The sequence below is a fragment of the Bactrocera tryoni genome, chromosome 5, assembly GCF_016617805.1.
Source record: "Bactrocera tryoni isolate S06 chromosome 5, CSIRO_BtryS06_freeze2, whole genome shotgun sequence".
In the NCBI taxonomy this organism is placed as follows: Eukaryota; Metazoa; Arthropoda; class Insecta; order Diptera; family Tephritidae; genus Bactrocera; species Bactrocera tryoni.
Window position 1 is genome coordinate 4,475,519 of NC_052503.1, and position 15,801 is coordinate 4,491,319.

At 37.4% G+C, this 15,801-nt stretch overlaps 2 protein-coding genes across 3 annotated transcripts in view; both read left to right on the forward strand.

The window, feature by feature from the left end:
- Positions 1 to 8,006: 8,006 nt before the first annotated feature.
- LOC120776478 (zinc finger MIZ domain-containing protein 2) overlaps positions 8,007 to 15,801 on the forward strand; it is a 61,058-nt gene continuing 53,263 nt past the window's right edge. Inside the window, exon 1 of one of the 2 annotated variants that reach the window (XM_040107154.1) lies at positions 8,007 to 10,539. Coding sequence is in view for 1 of the 2 variants with exons in the window: in XM_040107153.1 (XP_039963087.1) it covers positions 9,995 to 10,059 (65 nt within the window). In the remaining variant the exon portion in view is untranslated. The remainder of the gene's footprint in view (positions 10,540 to 15,801) is intronic. The other variant, XM_040107153.1, reaches the window with a different exon arrangement.
- Positions 11,464 to 15,364, forward strand: LOC120776480. The gene has a single exon (XM_040107156.1). It carries the CDS (start codon positions 11,663 to 11,665, stop codon positions 14,843 to 14,845), a length of 3,183 nt encoding a protein of 1,060 aa, XP_039963090.1. The 5' UTR covers positions 11,464 to 11,662; the 3' UTR covers positions 14,846 to 15,364.

The window sequence follows — 15,801 nt, forward strand, 5'->3', positions numbered from 1 at the left end:
CGGCTTTAACGATAGATTTGAAATTTCACTTAACATTTTTATATATGTTCAAGGATCGATCGAAAGAACAAGATTTTGACAATTTGACAGCAAAGAGTCCGGTATATGAAGAGCTACCTGTCAAGTAGCTCGAACAAAGTCAATCGTATGCGATCGCTTTTCTAAATCTAGAATAGTAGACCATGCCATGATACCTTGGACTAATCTTCTAACTGGTTACTTTTTAGCATACGAAGAATCAATTGAAGAAAAATTATCTAAAAGCACTTTGTTCACAAACTTTTAAATCAAAGGAAATAAACTCAATTCTACTTCTTCTACCAAAATGTGTTCTGAGCGGCTGTGAAAAAAGAAACACAAAATAAAATTACAGCTCACCCTAATGTGTAGCACACGAAAATGTGGGCAACATTTCATAATCCACACCTCCACCGGCGTGCAACGCATTTTCATCAACGTCATAATCGCAGTAGCAAAAGCAACAATGGTCGCATAAGTAGGAATAAAGGGAGATATCAGCGAAACAAAAACAAAAACAACAGCTGTCGCGCATATTATGACCAAGTCATCGTGCAACAGCGCTGATTTTTTTTTTCAATAATTTTTTATATTATCCTTTTTTGCCTCTGCCGTGAGAGGCTATATGATAAGCGCACAGTAACTGCAATAAATACAACAACAACACATTGGCTATACTTAATGGCGCTCAGTGCGATGCGCAGGACTCGACTGTGGCGAACTAGATATGAATGTGGCAAAACACTCGACCCAGAGAACAGACAGTTCAAGCGACAAATAATAAAACATAATTTCTACCCCACAGGCACGAAGCTGGAACCAAGCCATAAGCGCAAATACAAGTAGAAACCATTGAGTGCCATACGCTTGTAGCCGAGGGCGGACGAAGTGCAGAAGTGCTAAAAGAGAGCAGGCACAGAAGCTGAAACGGGAGTTATGTGCGATTATGAACGCTCACTTATGGAATTGCTCGCTGCTGAGCTGAGCCAACGTACGCACGTCGCACCCCCGCACGGCGGACGAGAAAAAACAAACACAATGAACAGTATGTCAAAATCTCTTCGGCGGCACACAATGGCTCGCACACACAAAGAATTTAAAGCACATCTGCTTTTGCGGCCAACAATCGGCTCGGCTTTGGCTCCGGCTCAGCGGCGGTGGTGACTGAATGCAGCCTCTGTAGTGCGGTGGTGTAAAACAGCTGCTGCTAAGGTTGTTATTGTTCAGGCGAACGTGTCTTGATAAGAGCATAAAGCGCATATGCTCGGCAGCATTGCTATCAGCGTGTGTGGCTCGAAGTGCAACTCTGCAGTGAGAGGCAAGAGAATCAACTCAACGTGGTGCTCAAAATGTATATGAAAGAAACGTCGCTGAGCACATTTCTACTACAATATCCCGTGTCACTACGCTATATGCTACTTTCGTATGAATTTACTACCTTTTTACTCCAATTCCAGTACTACTTTTTCTTACTTACTACAAACTCTCGCTGGCGCTCTTGCCTGCGAAAGCTGGTTACAAATCGTCCGTGATACGTCATTCCATAGCTGCCGAAATGTGTTAAAGGCGAGAAACTTAGGTAATCTAGATCTCTCGCCTCACGCGCCTGATGGCAGGAATTTGACGAGAGCGAGAGAGCAACGCGCCTGCTGCCTATTACGTTTATAGCCGTAGTAAAAGATATTAGGCCATTACACGGCAATGCCACACAGCGCACATAACTCTCTCTCTCACTCACCACCTCAATCTCTGCGAAAAACTGTCGCTCTCCTTTAGGCATTAAGCAAACGTACCTGCTTCATTCTTCCCTGCTTCGTGTTTTTTTTTGTTTGGCATTTGCAGCATTTTGTTTTTGGCTTTTACACTCCAGCAACCAACTAACTGACTGACTGTGTGACTCTTCATGTCAAATGGTAGTAAATTTACTACATTTTTGCGTGCTAATTGAGTGATAAATTGGGAGTGGATTTTTGTGCACTTTTGGTTTTGTATCCGATTCGGTTGATGATATGTACTTCGGCTGCGTGTGACATACAACAGTGGCTGCTTGCAACACAACCACCACCAACAACAACAGTGACAACGTTGCTACTAACACTGGTGGTTCAGCATGGCTCAAGGAGCACAAAGCACACCTACACACACACACATACAAATTACTCACGTCATGCACATGTATTTGTATTTGTTTGTGTTGTATAAATGTGTGCGCGCTTTGTTGTTGCTTGTATTGCTGTTAATGTTGGTGTTAGCAACTGATATGCTTACAGATTAAATTGTTTAATGTTATTATTAAAGGAGAATTAAACTTAAGCGGAAAAAAGATATTCAATTGCGGACAGTCCACACTCCCCACACACACGCACATACAGACGCTTGTGTGTGTATGTTGCGGCGGGTCAGAAGTGGTCATAGCTGGCTGGCAGGCAGAGAGTGAGAGCGTGATATTTCGTAGGTGCACGGATGGTTGGTTGGTTGGTTGTTTGGTGGGTTGATCGACTGCACTGGACGGACGGATGGCTTTAGAGGCGCGTGAGTGCGCTCGCTTTTCGAATTTGATGTTGGGTTTTTTCAGTTTTGGTTTTTGTGAATCGAAAAGGGCGCATGCACATGCACACACACACACAAGCATATGCGCATTTTTTCGGTTTTTGCTGCGCTGGCTGGATTTTGAAATGTTCTCCGCTTGTTTTGCGTGCGATTTTTGTCAACGGCCTTTCTGTCGACTTTGGTCTTTGCAGCGCTCGCCTTGCGCCGCGTTTGCTTGTGTGCGCATCGTCGCTTGCTCACCTTGCCTTTCAGCCTGTCTGTCTGCCCAGTAACGCAAATATCTCGCCGAATACTTGCCTAACTGCGTCAGACATGGGCGCAAGTAGGCACAAATCTGTTCGATTCGGTTTGTTGGCCTGTCTAACCGTCCATACGTCTGCCTCCATTCGCAGATGCATGTACGAGTGTGCGTGTGTGTGCATGTCTGTCGCGTATCAACGCGCATACAAAAGAGGCGATAAATAATGTTTAATGTTGTGTTGAGTGGCTCTACTCTTCTACTCTGTTTGGCTTCGCATTGTGTGTGGTGTTATACGAGTGCTAGATTGTGTATCTTGATTTCTTTGCATTGTTATTGTTGTTGTTTTTGTTGATTTGTTTATTTTGCTTTGTTGGTGTGCAGTGTGCTGAGGTAATTCGATGCGCTTTTAAGTAATTGAGCGATAATTAAGTGGGTAATTAATAAATGTTTTATTTGTATGCTTTACATTTTTTGAAGTAGATTTCAGGTATATATGAAAAAATTAATCAAACATTTGACTTTTGAAGTGCTTTAATTTGCTCGAATTAATTATATGTCACTTTCGAAAAGTACGCAATGACTTTATCAGTTGATTTGCGGCGCTGATTTTTAGGCGTTCTACTTCTTAATTAACTTGTTTTGGTGATAATTTCTGATTGATTCTTCTGACTCAGCTTCGGTATGTGCGTATGAAAAAAGTAAATACATATTCTGGTAAAAATCATAAGATAATGAACACCATATGTACATACATACATATGTGCGACAAATATTTAGTGTTACTCATAGGAAAATACTGCTATGTTAAGAAGCTAATTTGAGTTGCGAAATTGGTCTTTTCATCTTCCCATTTTGTTCTGTACCTGAAATTAGTTTTCATATGAGATTATTCATATCACGAAATTTTTTGTCTAATAATTTCGATTTTTGATGGCTAACATTTAACATAACTGTTTTTACTATTATTTCTGATTAAAAAAAAATCTCTTAATTTAAATTTATGATTTTTGTAAATACAAATTTAATATCTCAAATTTTAAATTTTTTCGATAACCTTAATAATTGATGATTAATTTACTGCTATTTTGGCAACATTTTTAAAAAGGTATAACATTTTATATGTGTTTTTAAGGTTATTGTTTTAAACAAGATAGAAAAAAACCTAAAAACATAAAAAAAATATTTTTTAAGTGTTTGAATTTTTTAATAAAATTATGCAAACCGTATACAACAATATCGAAAAAATTATTAAAAAAAAGGCTATTGAAAAAGTATCTCATCTTGGATATCTATTATAAACAAAACATCAGTTGTTTTTTTTCGGTAAAAGTTTTTTATTTTAAATTATTTATCAGTAATTATTATAAAAACAAACCCAAAAAATAATAATCGTAAATAAAAAACTAAAAACTAAAAATAATAAAATTGATTTTAAATAAAACTGTAGGTTATTTTACAGTTTAAAAAACTAATTCTAATAACTTTAATTTTTTTATTAGTTATAATAATATTAATTTTTATTGCTTTATTTTTTCTAATAAATTTAATTTTAAATATGAAACTTTAAATAAATTCGAATAAAAAACTTTAAAAATATACATATATAATTTTATTGACCTGAATTTTTCAATAAGTTATAATATCATTAATTTTAATTGTATAATTGCATGAGTTTTTTAATAAATTTGATTGTTAATATGGAACTCTAAATAAATTCGAATAAAAAACTTCAAATATATTAGAAAAATATCGCTAATATTAACTATGAAAAAAAAAAATAAAAAAGCTAAGTTTTTTAAGAAGTTTACAAATTATCGCTAAGGAACTTAACATTCATCATCAGACGGATCAGACCACTTGAAAAAGGCTGGCTACAAAAAGAATTTCGATGTTTTGGTACCACATGAACTGTATATTTAATGTTTAAGGGACGGAATTAACATCTGTGATTCCCTGCTGAAACGAAATGAAATCGAAACATTGCTGCAGCGAATGGTAACAGGAGACGAAAAGTGGATCAAATACGACAATAATGTGAGAACAAGATCAGGGTCCAAGCGCGGTGAAGCTCAACAAATGGTTGCAAAGCCAGGATTTACGCCTCGAAAGGTCTCTAGTGGAGAAATGTCAAAAAGTGTTCGTTCAAATTCATTATAATTATATAAAAAATAAGTTGAAGTTTGATTAGAAATACGAAAAGACTTTTTCGACTACCCAATATAGTACTATACCCTCGTACTGATGAAAGCTACAATAACCAACTCTCATGGGCCCCCATTTTTCATGGAAAGTAAAGAAATCTTAGCTTCATAAACCTTAAATGTCTACACAACCGTTCATCATTAATGTAATGATTTAATCATATTCTCAATTCAAGCCAAACACAAAAAACACTTCTCAAACCAGTGCCACTACTATTAATAAATCCCACAATGCTAATCACAACACCGATGCCGCAAAACTGCCCCCAAAAGTTCACTTATTAATCATTAACTTGGCTTTCGCACTTACTTTTTACACACCACCGACATGGGACTGTATCAAATATTGCGTGTAGAACAATATACTCACAGTACACTTCGGAAAAGGAGCGAAAATACAAACAAACAGCGGCAACAACAACAGCAGCGACAATGCCGAGCAAACAAAATTATGCTAAAAATCCGCCCCTATCAACGCCAAACGCTACTTAACATGCCACCCTGTCAGTTTGCCACTTAAAAAGCGTAAATCAGCATTTAATTTTATTCAAATCTACACACACACACACACACACCCATAAGCGCGCGCACGAACCACAAACACACGTACGTGTGGGCATGCCAGTGTGGTTGTTGTAACAAAGTATGAGCGCCATCAAACCAAATGTATAAACCAACAAAGCCAACAACTTACAACACAGCCGAACAAAAAAACACACTAAAAGAACTACAAAAACAACAACGTGAATCAATGAAAAAGTGGCAACAATGTGCCACAAAAATGCTGACGAGAAATTCACCAAAGGTGCTGAGAGGAAGAGCACCATAATAGCACACCCATAGGTGAAGAACGGTCAGGGGAGGAAAGGGGCTGCGCACAGGGCTGGATAAACGTATACATAAATGCCAAAAATAGTAAGCATTACAGCCAAAGAATGCCATTTCAAGAAGAAAAACTGTGGTAATAAAAAAAGAAAATATCGAAAAAAATGAAGAGAGTAGTGGCAAGAGGCGTTCGGCTGGAGGCGCAGCCAGAGAAAATGTATGTGAGAGCCATTTAATGTGTCAAAAATAAAACCCAAACAAATAGACATATGCATGTGTAATTATTACATTAAGCAGAAATGGAAGTGACACGCTGTCGTCGATGAGCGAACGGTGGGGGTTAAACGGCCGAAAAGAGAGCGCGCAGCCAGAGTGTGAGCAGCCGAATTTTTGGAGCGACAGGAAGGCCAGTCGTTGGTAGCGCCGACAGGAGCGGTGACAATTGACAGAGACGATGTACTTACACATAATTTTATGCATGTTTGTGTGTGTGTACGATTGTAATTACAGTGTGTGTAATGGGGCGACGGATAAGCAACAAAAATTGTACGCAAACACACATATGCACATAAATACAACGAAATGCCGATAAGAAACTTGTCCAAGAGGGGCGCACGGTGGCTTAACACAAATATATACACGTATGTGGTTGTGTGCGAAGGTTTGATGACTGAGTAATGCTGCCGAAACGACGTTCGTGCGACTGAGTGGCTGACTGACTGCTAACGCTGCGCTGACAAAAGCGAAGAAGCAGAGCATAAAATATAAAAAGTCGTAAACAAAAACAACAACACAGGAAAGCATAATATGACGCCAACAACCAAACGTTTTCAAAATAAATCAACACAAGCAGCAAAGCAGAGGCGAACACGCAGAAGACAAAAGAGCAGAACAAACAGAAGTCGCGATATGAACAGCAGCAGCACAGCAAAAACAAAAAACCCAACATAGCACTGCGCTAATATAATTCAACAAACAGCGACACAGCGCTGCCACCAGAAGGCGGCGCGGCGCGGCGCGTAGAGAGAATGTGTGCGCGCTCGTTGACAGCAGCCAGGCAAAAGTGTATGAAATATAAAAGCATGGCCAACGTAAAAGCCAGCGAAAAGTTATGAGGAGAAAAATGTAAAGCGCGTGTGGCCAGTAGCGGTGCGCTGTTGGGGGAGTGTATGCGCGCAGCAGTAACAGCAACAACGCCAATAATAGTGCCAGCGGCTAGAGGGTGGAAGGCGCTTACAGGTTTGCGACGCGCGCGCAACGCCAACAGCGCGGCAACGACGCAATAGCTATGTGTGCTCGACAACGTTGTGTTGCTCGCGAGTGCCGTCACTAGTGGCGCGGCGCGACGCAAGCATCGAAGTCACCATCGTCACAGGGCCAACGAACATTTCACATGGGAAATGAACATGCACAAGCACACGCACCTATGTACATACATAGATATAGATATGCAAACGCAGCAGCAGCGCTGACGACAAACACAAACGCATGCACGCGATAGCTGTCTGCGGCTGTATGGGCGCTTTACGCTCGTTAACCGACACACACACATGCTTGCGGAATTTCGTTGAGCGCGTATAAAGGTAAACCAGCGGCGCGCGTGTGTGTGCATGAGAGCGCTCGGTATCTGTGAGAGGCGCACATCCAAAGTAAAACTCAAATCGTTTGCAACAACAAGCAGCGCGACGACGTACGCTCTCACAATATTTTTGTATTTTTAATTTTTTGTATTGCTTGTCTTCGCTGACGCTTCATCAAAAGGGGCGCTCAGCGTGCAGAAAGGTGCCAAGGGAGCGCGGTTAGCGGCTGTGACGCGCTGGCAGAGACAAATGTTACATTCAGTGCGCTCACACAGCGTAAAGCACATATAAATCTACACATACATATGAAATATTATATATGTATGTATACATGAAAGTGTAGCGAGCGCTGCCGAGACGCGCAAACGAGCGAACAGCACCCCACAGCAGGCTACGTCCACACACACTTTCGTACCTTGATGGAGGCAGCTAGCCGTTGCGGCGGCGTAGCGCTGAGGCAGGCAACGAACAAACCGAACCGAACGAACGTACGAGCAAACGAACGTGTAGCGCACGAACGGGCTGCCAGCAGTACTACGGCCAAGCGTTTCATTTAGCAAAAGCAGTTTTTAGTTTCGAGTTTTGTGCTGTCGCTGTTAGTTCGGCCGCAAATTGAAGTTTAGTTCCTTTCTGGCTGCTGTCAAATGTCGTCATGTTTTCTTTAACGTACGCGCGACGCGGCAATAAACAACAAAACATAAAATCCATGCAATAATTTGCAAACAGCAAACAAGTAATTTGTGAAAGACGTGAAAGAGTGAAAAAATATAGAAATTCACAAAACAATAAATTAAATTAATTAATTGAAAAATTTGCAAATATTTGGAACAAACTAATAACAATTAAGTGAAACATTAAGACGCGCTGTCAACGCTAGCACATTGGATTACGGCGTTTGACTGATAAAAAAATAATAAAATCAAATTAACAGCAACAACAATTCAAGCATTGGTTAATTTAATTAAATGCCAAGCGATTTAAAATTAGTTAAGGAATTAATTTCAGCGATGCAAACAGCTGTAAGCAGCATTTCGAGTGAAGCGAGTGATAACAACATATTTTGGAAGCACTAAAAAATTTTCGAAAATTCATAAACTCTAGTGTGCAGTGCAAGGCAATTGAAGCAGAATAAACAAAACTAAATTGTGAAAGTTTTTTATGCACAAAACGGAGGAAAATTAATCCAAATTAAGTGCAAGTGACAAAAAAATTGCAGCAGTCAACAAAATTGTTACAAAAACAAATTAAATTTTTACAGCTAACCGGTTCGTGTTCGAGTGATTTGCACAACAAAACAAAAACGCAGCAACAACAACTGGTGTACTGTTTGTTTGTGTTGCAGCGGTGAAATTTTGTTTGACCAAAGCCAAGAAATCTAACAATAGCAAGAAAGCCAGTTGCGAAAAATTGGAGCAATGCAATAAAAAGTGCTGGCAACGCATCAAAAATATTTCACAAAACAACAGCAAACAGTGTGAAGTAGAAAAATTATTTAAACAAAAATTTTGCAATAATTTTTGCGAAAACATATAAATCAGAAATTATATGAAAAAAAAAACACAACAACAACAACGCACAATTTACGCTGATAGGCCGCAATCTCTAACAAGGCACACGCCATACAAAATTAATAAGAATGTTAAGTGATTAAATATGAGCAAAAACTAGGCGAAAGCGAAGACAATTTTTTTTAACAAAAAATGCGCATAATTGAAATTGTGGCAAAATCAAAAAAAATCAAATACAGGCACTAAAATTGTGAGTGAGCGCAAAAAATCGCAAAAGTGTGACAAAATATAATATTTTATACACAAAAACAAAAATTGTGAAAGAAAACAAATTTTCAAAAAATTAAACAAAATTTCTGCGCAAAAAATAAAATTGTGCTAGCAACAATAAAAACTCGTAAATTCGTTGTTGGACCAAGAAGTTGTGCGTGAGCAAAGTAAATGTGCAGCGTTTATGCCTTAAATGCAATTGCTGACTGCTAAAATTCCTCAACGAACGCCAGCACGCACCACAACGCTGAGCGGTCACACACACACACACATGCTCAAGTAGTGACTGTGTGAGCGATAAGTTGCAAGCAACAAAAGAACACGTGCAGCTGACTAGAGCGAGCAGCAACAGCAGCAGATAAGCCATAAAATGTAAACAGCAGCTAAGGCAACAACAAAAACAATAGCAAACAGCATTCGCAAAATAGTCCAGAAAGATTTAAGTGTGTGAATGTGAAAAGATAACGACGAAATCAACCTAAATTCCAAGTTCCTCAACTCAAATGTAATTCGAAAGGATTTTCAACACTTCAACAGTATTATTGCAAAACAAAACAAAACTTAAGTAATTACAACAACACATATTCCTAATAATTAAAAGTGTAAGCGAAAAGAAATTTTGTGCTGAAAACAAATTGCGAACAAAACAAACAAGAAAAGTCAACAGAACACACAGTATCGTCAAAAAATCCAACGACAACAAAGAAGGCAGTGTAAATTGTCGCAGGCATTTTCGGTGTGTTGATTGATTGGTGTAAGCGGCCGCAAGAAAGCCAGTGTTAATGTGTGTTTTTTCGAGCGATGCAACTGATTGTTGACAAAATTCCCATGTTTTCGAAACAAACAACGAAACGCAATTCCAAAAAGTAAGTTTGGCCCAACAAAATTGTTAATTATTTTATTGAATTAAAAATATATGAACGACTATCTATTACTGTGCCGTACGAAATACGAAATAAGTACTAATTCGTAAATCGAAAATAATCGAAATTCGAAAAAAGTATTTAAATACAAACACAAAAATAATAGCAATTGCTTGCAAAGCCGCCCTGAGGCAGCAAAAAATTCGCGCTCTCCATTTCCATGTGTGTGTGTAATTGGTGAAGTGACATTATTTGCACGAAAAGTACCGTAACAATATTTTGCACTTCAGAAACTAGTATGAAATACCAACAATAATAACAAAAGCAACAACAACAACAACTAAAACAACAAATCGTTACAACAACAATAAATTCAAATTTTGGCAATCAGCACAACAACAGCAGCTACTGCCATTTGCACAACAACAAAAACACAATTGCATTGATACTGCTCCTACCACGGATTTGTTAATTGAAATTTAGGTAATACACATTCATTGACTGAATTTGCAAACCTAAATAGCCGTCTTATATTCTTTTGAACTTTCTAAATGTCAGTTAAATTATTTGTTAAATTTAATTAACTTTTGTTGTTGTAATTTTTTAGTAAAATAATTTTTACTGCCTAATTTTTGGATGCTGCCAGATTGTTTTTCAAAATTTTTTTACCAATGAAACATTAAGCGTTTTCGTATAGTTGTTGTTGTGCATGTTTAAATATATCGATATTTCAGTCCTCACCAGTTTTATTAATTCGTTCGAAGTCTTCTACTTATTTGTAAATAGTAAACTTTTTCATTATCGATTTCTTTTTATAAAAATTTTTTGTGTTGTTTTCTTAATCGTGAATTAAAAAAAAACTTATTTATAAAAAAATAATTGTGCAATTTGTTGCAGTGAAGGAAATAAATTTTTACGCCTATTGTTGTTTGTTGTTTATTGATTTTTGTTGTTGTGAAAATTATGTTGTAGTTGGCGTGTGTGGAATTTTTAATGAAAATTCAAAGATACATTTTTGTTTATAGGTTATATAAAAGCAAAATTTAAAAAATATCTGACCATGCACTTCTTACCAAATGAAAATTTTTACTTTGCATGAATCTTAACAAAATATTTTAAATATAATATTTTACAAAATATATACACTGAAAATACTTGATATAATTTTTTTATACATAAAAAAAATATTTTAATTTTTTTTTAAATCTTCTAAACTTCCATTGAAGTCTTTAAGAAAATATGCTTCCAAATATCAATAACTACACTCGTACCCCTCCCACCTCCAATCGTATACATAGATCCCATACTCGCTATAACTGCAAAACACCTGCAAAGATTTTATTAGAATTTTACTAAATCAAATAGACAAAACGATTTGTTTTATTAGTCCTGACAGGTTTCATAAAAAATTCATTTCTTTTTCTCAAATTTAAAAATCAAAATCCTAAATTCTTAAAGGCCAATAACTTTTCATGACAACCCAAAGAACTTAAGCAAAGAAGTGGTGTTCGTGGCAAGAGCAAGAAGTCGAGTTTGTTTGCTTGCAAAATATCTCGAATAAATCGCTGCTCTCTGCAAAAATTACGGCAGTATAAAAAAGCCCACAATGGCGAAGTATTCTTGCCACGACACCCCCTTTCTATGTGAGTATTGTCAGGCGCGCGGTTTAAGCCCAATAAGAGTAGAAAACTCAAAACTAGAACTGTTGCGTGTCAAAGAACGTAAAGTCCTACGTATAAAATCCGAACCTCGCCCTTGTAATCACCCAAATAACAACAGCAAACACAATTTTGATCAAAAGGCAACTCAAACGAACAACAGGCTTAAGAGATCGAAAATCACAGCAAATATCACACATTTTCCGAATGGGAAGTATGAAAAGGAGATAAAGAAGCAAGAAACAGAACAAGAACCATCTACCTTAAAAGCGTATTCATTTAGAGAACGTACGGAACGAAAACAGCGCTATTTGCCAGAACAGGCGACTACGAGTAACAGAAATGAAAGAAATTCACCCAAATTATGGAGGCCTCTAAAGCGCACAGTTTCGAAAATTACTAAAGAGAGCGGCACAGACGATACAAGTAATACAAGAAAACTCCAAACGAGAGAGTCTAGTAAAAAGCGAAAAATAGCAAACCTTCCGGAACAATACCCTGACGAAACACATTTAGATAAAAGATCAGAGAGAGTTTATGTCGTTAATCAGTATGAAACCAATAATTCGACAACAGAAGAAACCACAAGCTCCTCAGAATACTCTCAAGAGCTAACGATATCTGTAATAAATGGAAATAATGAAGACAGTGAGTTAGAACGCTGGTATAAATATAGAAAGCCTGAATCCAAATCAAAAGAAATAGGCACTAAACCTTCACGGATACCAGTGAGAAAACGTAGGCAAACAAAAAGAACGTCGACACCAACAACTTCAAACAGTGGTAAAAAAATAGAAACTATTAAACCATTTAAAGAAAGTGCTTCAGAATACAAATTGTTAAGAGTTTCCCAAATAAGTCATTCAACAAGCACAAGTCCAAGTGGTATAGAAGAAAAGCATTCAGAACACGGTTCGGTTCAAGAAATTGAACATTCGAAAGATAGTGAAAAAGCATCACAGACAGACATTAAAGAATACATTTCAAAAACGAAAACTCCACCCCCGATAAAGCCGAAACCAAAACCTAACAAAATGAAAATTGAAGGAAATAAAGAGGACCATGAGAAATGCACTAATTATCCCCCGGGGCTAGAACTTCCCGAAAACATCATAACTAAAACCTCGGATTTCGAACGAAAGCATAGTACTAAAAAATCTATACGTCAGTCGACATTAGAACAATCTCTGAGTACAAGATCAATAATAATTATATCAAATCAAGAGAGTGACACTCATTCGCCGAAACCAGAGCACAGTATAGGAAGCATGAATTCCACTTCATATATATTACAGAGAAAATGTGAACTGTTTGAATCAAGTATCAAAATTAGTGTACCGAATTCTTCACAAGAAACTGCGGCAAAACAATTATTCGAAGCACAGGGGCCGGTTAAAGACACTCAAATAACCACCAAATATTCTGACTGCCCTTGCGAAAGTTCTTCTCAAAAATCAGAATCTCTGCAGAAATATGGCATTACCAGAACTTCTGATAGCATTCAGGAGCTCGTCAATGACGAAACTTTGAATGAATGCTCTTATATTCCCATAATAAAAAGCGATTTATTTGAACCAATTCAGCAAGACTGCAGCATTGATATGGTTCAAGAACGCTCGCCAGAAGTCGCTGAAAATGTGATAGATCGAGTTAACGGTCATAGCACAAGTATTGAGAGTAATTTATTCGAAGATTTGAAAGGTTATGAACGATTCAGAAACTATACCTCGATACCAAAACTTCGTCATCGGTCAAATGTACCAGTAATAGAAAACTCAGATGACCATCCTTTACCCTTAAAAAGACACGATGAACTAGAGAAACAAGTGTTAATTGAAAATAGTCAACAGCAATTAAGTAAGGTGTTACAAAGCGACAGTAATGAACCACAAGATTCTTTATCAAAGATATTCGAGCAAGCCAAAAAAAAATATAAGGACAGAAAATTGATGGAAGAAACAGAACTATTTGAACAGAAAATGCAAAGTTTTCGCCTATATGAATATATACCCGATCTGGATGAAAAAAATTACCAATGTGAAGAAAAGGGAAGTGGAAGATCTTATAGAAAGAGACCTTCTACATCTCAAAGTTTGAAGTCAATTGAAGGTCATCAAAGGTGCCGAAGTCCGGAGCTGAGTACTAGTATTGAAAGTACCAACAATGAACAATTACAAAATTTAGCACACAAAAGGCAAGAACATCATCAAGAAAGCACTGACTATGAAGCAATAAAGAGTGCACGAGATGTAGCGAGAGCCACAGAGTTAAATGAATATAGACAAGGAAGTGATTTAGACAATCGACTTTTGAAGCCATTTAAGTATCCGACAAGCATATATGAAAAACAATCTAAATATCAGCCAATGACCGAACCGTCGACCACGCGAACAAAGTCGCTACGATCTACGGAAACACAAACTTTACCGGAACATGCTCGCTGGGAAAATTTGAAAACAACAACACGTAACAGAGCAACACAAAAACAAAAGTCAATAAATAGTGTATCGGAAGAAAGCGAGCGATCACTAGAGAACATATCTGAAAAACAAAGGAGTTTGGCTGAAAAACAAGATCCATTAAGTGATCCAACTGGTAAGAATGGAACGATTGTAGAAGCGGCAACAGAGAATTTGTTAACAAACGACAATCAACCGTTCGATCTGGTAAGCCCCAAATCATCACAAGATCACACAGAATCTAGAAAAGATCTAGCTTTAAGACAGGAAGATGCGGGCATAAGTTTGGGTTCGCGAAACCGGAGAGAAAGTGTGACTTCAGAAAGCATTAATTTGGGAAACAACGTTACAAAGAAGGAGAGACCAAGTCTATATTGCAGGGATCCACTAAATAAGCTAACCAAAAGCAAAGAAAAGTATAAAAATCACAAAGAAAACAAGATGCTTGAAAACAAAAAGCAAACCGATTGTGACTGTGTCCTGGAAAAGGCAGTTGAGGAGAGCACATTACTGAATAATGAAATGCGTGCAAAACAGATGAAGGAAAGCATTGAAAAAGACGCCTTGCTAAGAAAAAACAAGAAGGGTCCGTCTTCACGTACGACTAGTGAAAAACAGATCGGCAGCAGAAAATGTGATTCGAAGGAAACAGGAAAAGAAGTTAAAAAATAAAACAGAGAACAGTTGCGACGAATGATGAAAAGGTTTGCGTCCAATGAAATACACGGACAATTGAAAAATGGTTTGAGCGAAGAAAATAAAGAGAGGTAGCAGGAATAAATTATAATAAGGAGAGCTATGAACGTTGAAAGAGCAAGCGGGCAAAATTGTATGCAATAACAGTTATCAGAACCAATAAAATGAAAACATAAACAGCTGACTACGAGCGTTCATATTCCTATAAAGAAACTACTGATATATTTAGTCGCTTGAAACTCAAGTACACAACACACAGACATACATTCGTTTGACTGTTCCCTCAAATTTCTTTTGTAGACATTTCGAACTAATTTTTTATTTAGAAAAAATTTGTCTTTCCAAACAACTTTCCTCTGTGACATGACGACATAAAGTACTCCAAATAACCAAAACAAACTCGCTTAGCTGCTGCAAAGACACAACGTCGCGGTTTCAAATATTTTCGCTTTTGCTCCAAATTTCGAAAACAAAAAATTCGCAGTACCAAAAACACAAGAAAAAAAAGAAAGAGAGAAGAATTCTAAACCACAATATGCATACAAATTCGGTGACCTACATTGAATATGAAACGACAATAACCGAGTCTTGTTCTTGTACTTGCACTCGCATTGTGGATATGTGCGATGCGGAACTAGCGGCGAAAGGAGAGAAAGTCAAAAGGGCAAAAGGTGGCGCGGAGTTGCTCGAAAGGCGTTCGCGCAGCAAAAAAATTTCAAAGCTTTTCTATGCAACTGGTTTGCGGAAAATTAAAAGTTTATTTACGCGGTGAGTAGTGGGTGCGGAACGAAGGGGGAACTGGAAGGTGTGAACCAAGCGTCAAATCTATTTAAAAATGTTTTGCTTATGCTATTTACTTGGCCCATGTCATAAAATATTTTCGTACAATAAAAACAAGTCAATTGCTTTCGCGTTTTTCTGCTTTAAAACAA